This window comes from Mixophyes fleayi, chromosome 11 (assembly GCF_038048845.1).
Source record: "Mixophyes fleayi isolate aMixFle1 chromosome 11, aMixFle1.hap1, whole genome shotgun sequence".
Lineage (NCBI taxonomy): Eukaryota > Metazoa > Chordata > Amphibia > Anura > Limnodynastidae > Mixophyes > Mixophyes fleayi.
The window spans coordinates 20462272-20466666 of NC_134412.1; the positions used below are offsets into that span (position 1 = coordinate 20462272).

General features: G+C 39.0%; 1 protein-coding gene across 1 annotated transcript in view; it reads left to right on the plus strand.

The window, feature by feature from the left end:
• Window positions 1-776: 776 nt before the first annotated feature.
• CLEC11A (C-type lectin domain containing 11A) overlaps window positions 777-4395 on the plus strand; it is an 8403-nt gene continuing 4784 nt past the window's right edge. The window contains exons 1-2 of the mRNA XM_075191210.1: window positions 777-1154; window positions 2994-3294. Of these exons, the coding sequence (XP_075047311.1) occupies window positions 999-1154; window positions 2994-3294 (457 nt within the window). The 5' untranslated portion in view covers window positions 777-998. The remainder of the gene's footprint in view (window positions 1155-2993; window positions 3295-4395) is intronic.

The following is a 4395-nucleotide window of genomic DNA, read 5'->3' on the forward strand; positions in this document are numbered from 1 at the left end:
CCTGCGCCTTCCATTATATATCTCTCAGTCTGTGGCTCCCTGCTTTTCTCCATTTCACTCCTCAGTTTGTGACACTGTTTCTGTCACATGCAGCCCTGTCCACAATTACACAATCACATGAGTGGGCAAGTCACTGCCTCTGAAAACAAGCAGCACACTCATCGCCTTCTGTTGTGAATATTCTTATGATCTGATTGGCTGGTAAACATAGCGCAAATTCATTATGAGGTGATGAATATTGCATATAATAAGGTGATCAGACCCTACTCAAATACACATTAGCACCTATGCTTGAAATTGGCTGTTGAAAACTCAGACGCAAATTGTTGCTGTCATTGGACAGACATTTTGTGAATACCCGACCTTCCTTAGCATCTGTAAACTGTAACCATGGATACAAAATGTGGACTGCACTGATTTTTTACAAGGTTACAGATGTTGTTATGGGAGATTCGTTATTCACACATGGCAGCAATGGTATGGTTTTAATTTACAACAGACAATTTCAGGCAAATTGTGCATTTAGAGTTACTCCAACATGTTGTAGTGCCCTGCATAATGATTTCAATTAGACAACGTGATTTTTCAGTGAAATTATCATTTAAAAAAATATATAATAATAACATTGGCCTGCTTTATAGTTAGCAAACCAGATGGTTGACCATGGGGTAGTGAATAATCAGTTTTACCATGATACTGGTATTATTCTGTATAATACATGTAACCCACCCTGTTTAGACTTTCTCGTTCTCTCTGCTAGGCTGTGTTTATTGGCCCAAGATTCCGCTCCCTGGCCACTGCTCAGCAGACACTTGGAAAAAAACGTTGACATTTCCTGTATTTAAGAGCGACCTCATGTGAGGAATTCTACTGAAGAAACAAAGAAAATGCATAACAGGAGAGAATCGGACAGCTGAACATCAGAATCCAATTTCTGGACTCGCAAGCTCCTAAATCTGTTCATACCAGAGGATTTATCACCGTTTACTGCCTAAAAGATGTTCTGGGGAAGCATTTTCCTAAGTCTATTGTGTTTGAGCCACCTCTCCAACAGCCAGGCTGGGGAGAAGGAAAGTACGGAGAGGTTTGGAGATGAGAAGTCTGAGGCGGAGAACCGTCTTTCTGCTGAAGAAGAAAATATTGACCTGGAGAAGGTGAGAGTTGGACAGTGGTGTATTCGGAACCTGGCTAAGCTATAGTATTTACTGCTAGCCAGGACTAATTACTAAAGTAAGACTTAGAGAAACCCACAGTTTATTGAGCTGGCCCTTACATGTATTGAAAACTGTATAGCATCCTTTCTTGTTCGATGTGATAATACTGTATATATGATGTATGTTTATGTGCCCATGTATTCATTATAATATATTAGCTTCACCCTTTGATTGAATCATACCTACTATAGTTCAAGTCCATTCAGACTATTTTCCCACGATGTGATTTGCACTCTGTAATATAATTACTTTTGTGATTACAACTTTTATTTTTTTTTAGGATTACGCCACTGTTTCCACAAACTATTTTTCCACGCGTGCAAAAACACTATCCAAATAGTAGTAGTTTTGCAGAGTGTTTATTTTATCCATTTTTACAATCTTAAATGACCATGGTGCTGCTCAGATTAAATTAAAGTCTTTTGCTTGTTTAACATGAGGATAAATACTGTGTAAAATATTTTTCTGGTTTGTGTTTGATTGACTTTTATATACATGGCCAATAAAGGCATAAGCAAAGCTAATCTGGTGCAAAGATTGCTTACTCTATTTGAGTATTCGTGGTAGCTGTCATATATATTTGTACTGCTGGACTGTAATGAACCACCGCAAAAGTATGCCACCTAGTGGATGCATTTTCATGAAAAATAATTAATCTGTTTTAAGGAGTATTAACATTTTAAAGATGTTCAGTAAAGAAAAACCAAATACATGGGGCACTAATAAGAGTATTGTAAGTATTTATATAAAATTGCATACTAGATCAGTGATAGGCAACATGATACACATCAGGAGCTGCATGGGCGGCCCTCAGCTTTAAAAGGGCCACAGTAGTAAGTTAAAACTAGAGATGCTCAGGCTCAGTTCCCCGAGAACCGATCTTAGCAGATCCGAGTACCGAGCCGAGCCGGATCGGTACTTTTGCGCTTTTTCGGAATTGAAAATGAGGGAAAGCGTCATTGTTACTTCATCGGATCTCGGGAGTTTTGGATTCCTTTTTAAGATCCAATACAATGGTGGGAGGGAAGGCGGGCCCAAGGACAATTCCATTTTGCACCATTTTTCTTTTCTGCAACTGCTGTGTGCCAATGTGTCCTAGATGTGCTAGGAACTGCCGTGTGTTTGTGTCATTGCTCTGTCGCTTACCATCCAGCCAGGTCGCTGCAGTATTTGTCCGAAAGGGTATGAAAATAATATTGTGACCTGTGAGGTGGTCAAAATTGACTGCAAATGACTTGAAATTAGTGTTATTGAGGTTAGTAATAATGTAGGAACAAAAAAAATAGCAAAGTTATGGGATTTTAGCATATTTTAGGATTTTTTTCTAAAAAATACAGATCCAAAACCAAAACACACGATGGTGGTTTTGCCAAAACCAAAGCACGAAGCTAATCCAGATCCAAAAGCAAATACAGTTCACGGGGGTCAGTGAGCATCTCTAGTTAAAACAATACATTTCTTGACACAAACAGACACCTATCTCTATCCGTAGCCACTTTAAACAAGTGTTACAAGCTGTAACAAACAAATCTGACAATAAAGTAGGAAGGAGCTGGGAGCCGTGGTGACGTTTCGGATTGCCGTATGCAGTGTTAATGCCATCTGTTGCCCATCGCTGCACTAGATAGACCAGTCTGTTCTTTACTTCTTCATCTAAATTTTTAAGTTTCTTTAAGAAATTCTGATACCTACAGAATCTCCTGGGTCACTTGTTGCTAGTAAATAGAGAGGCTGCATGCGTACGATAATATACTCCAAAAATTGGTCTTCTGTCTTCAGATCCTCTTAGGTCATTTAGAGGTCACCGTTCCGCCAGAAAAACGTCCTCTGCTGCCTCCTAAAACGGGAGCGAGGTTATCCTTCAACATCACGTTAATTTCTGTTCAACAAAACCAGAACAAAAAAGTGGTAGACCTAGAAAAGGAGGAGGTAGAAGAAGAAGAAGAGGAAGATCTGCAAGAAGAAGAGGTGGAAGAGAAGGATGAAGAAGTATCTAAGAAAAATAAAACACTTGGATACCAACCAACATCACCACCACCAGCTACTACCCTACCAACGGATGACAATTTGTCCTACATTAGTGAGTATTACAGCATAGTTGCCAACATTTGAATATAATTTTCACAGACTGGTCAGATACACCTGGTTATGGGGGCACTACATCCCCTTTAATATTAAGAGCTATTCTTGAACGTGGTGGAACATTAAGGTGACTATGCTAGTTCCAAATGTGACATTATTCACGATTATATTTTGTACAAAAAAAAGTGGGGAAACAGCCCTTTAATTTGTTTTAAAAGGACAAAATAAAAATGGCTTTAACTACAATAAACCGTTACTGCCATTTCCAAGAATGTCTGTTGATATGTTCACTGAGCTGTAGTATAATTTTATTATGTCTAACCAATGTTTCAGGAAATGTTAAGTTATAAAGTTCAGCCAAAAACAGCATAAAGCATCGATCCCACATAGGTTTATTTTTTTATTTTGAAAAGCAGGTACCTTTTAAGCATGCATCTGTTAGATATTTTTATTAGCTGTCCATCAACAAATTATGATCTCCTTTTCAAAATCTCTCTTGAGGTTGCAAAGTATGTCTGCCAGTTACACAGACACAGCCTCCCAGCTCTCAGCATGTTATGTGAAAACAGAGAGGAAGGGGAAGAGGAGGGGGGAGGATTTTACATTACACGGAGCAGACAGCGCTCAGAGGGGCTTTCCAAAGTCTGTCCGCTAACTACATCATGTGCCATGTGACTGTGGTTGCCATGGCATGCGGAATTATAAATAATCAGCCTGGAGAAACAAACAAAGGAAAAATGTTAAATACCAACATTCTTCTTATAACCTGCCACGGTGATTAAACCTCACGGGATTGCTGCTGTAAGGAAAATATCACTGTCCTATTGAACAGTATTTAAACACAGTACATTTCCAATTATATTGATTTCTAGGGATAAAGCTATAAAAATCTATGACTAGGGAAACTAGGGCCATGACGGACATTTCTGAAAACATCACCTTTTCTTCCTTTGCACCAGTCTTCATAAATGTCCTGTAATTAGTGGCTACAGAAAGTCTTCGAGAGGTAATCTAAGTCCCACAGGAAATGCCCCAACATCGCTTACACAAGACCGGGAACATTCAACAGCTCACCTTACTTATAAAACTAGGTCATCGA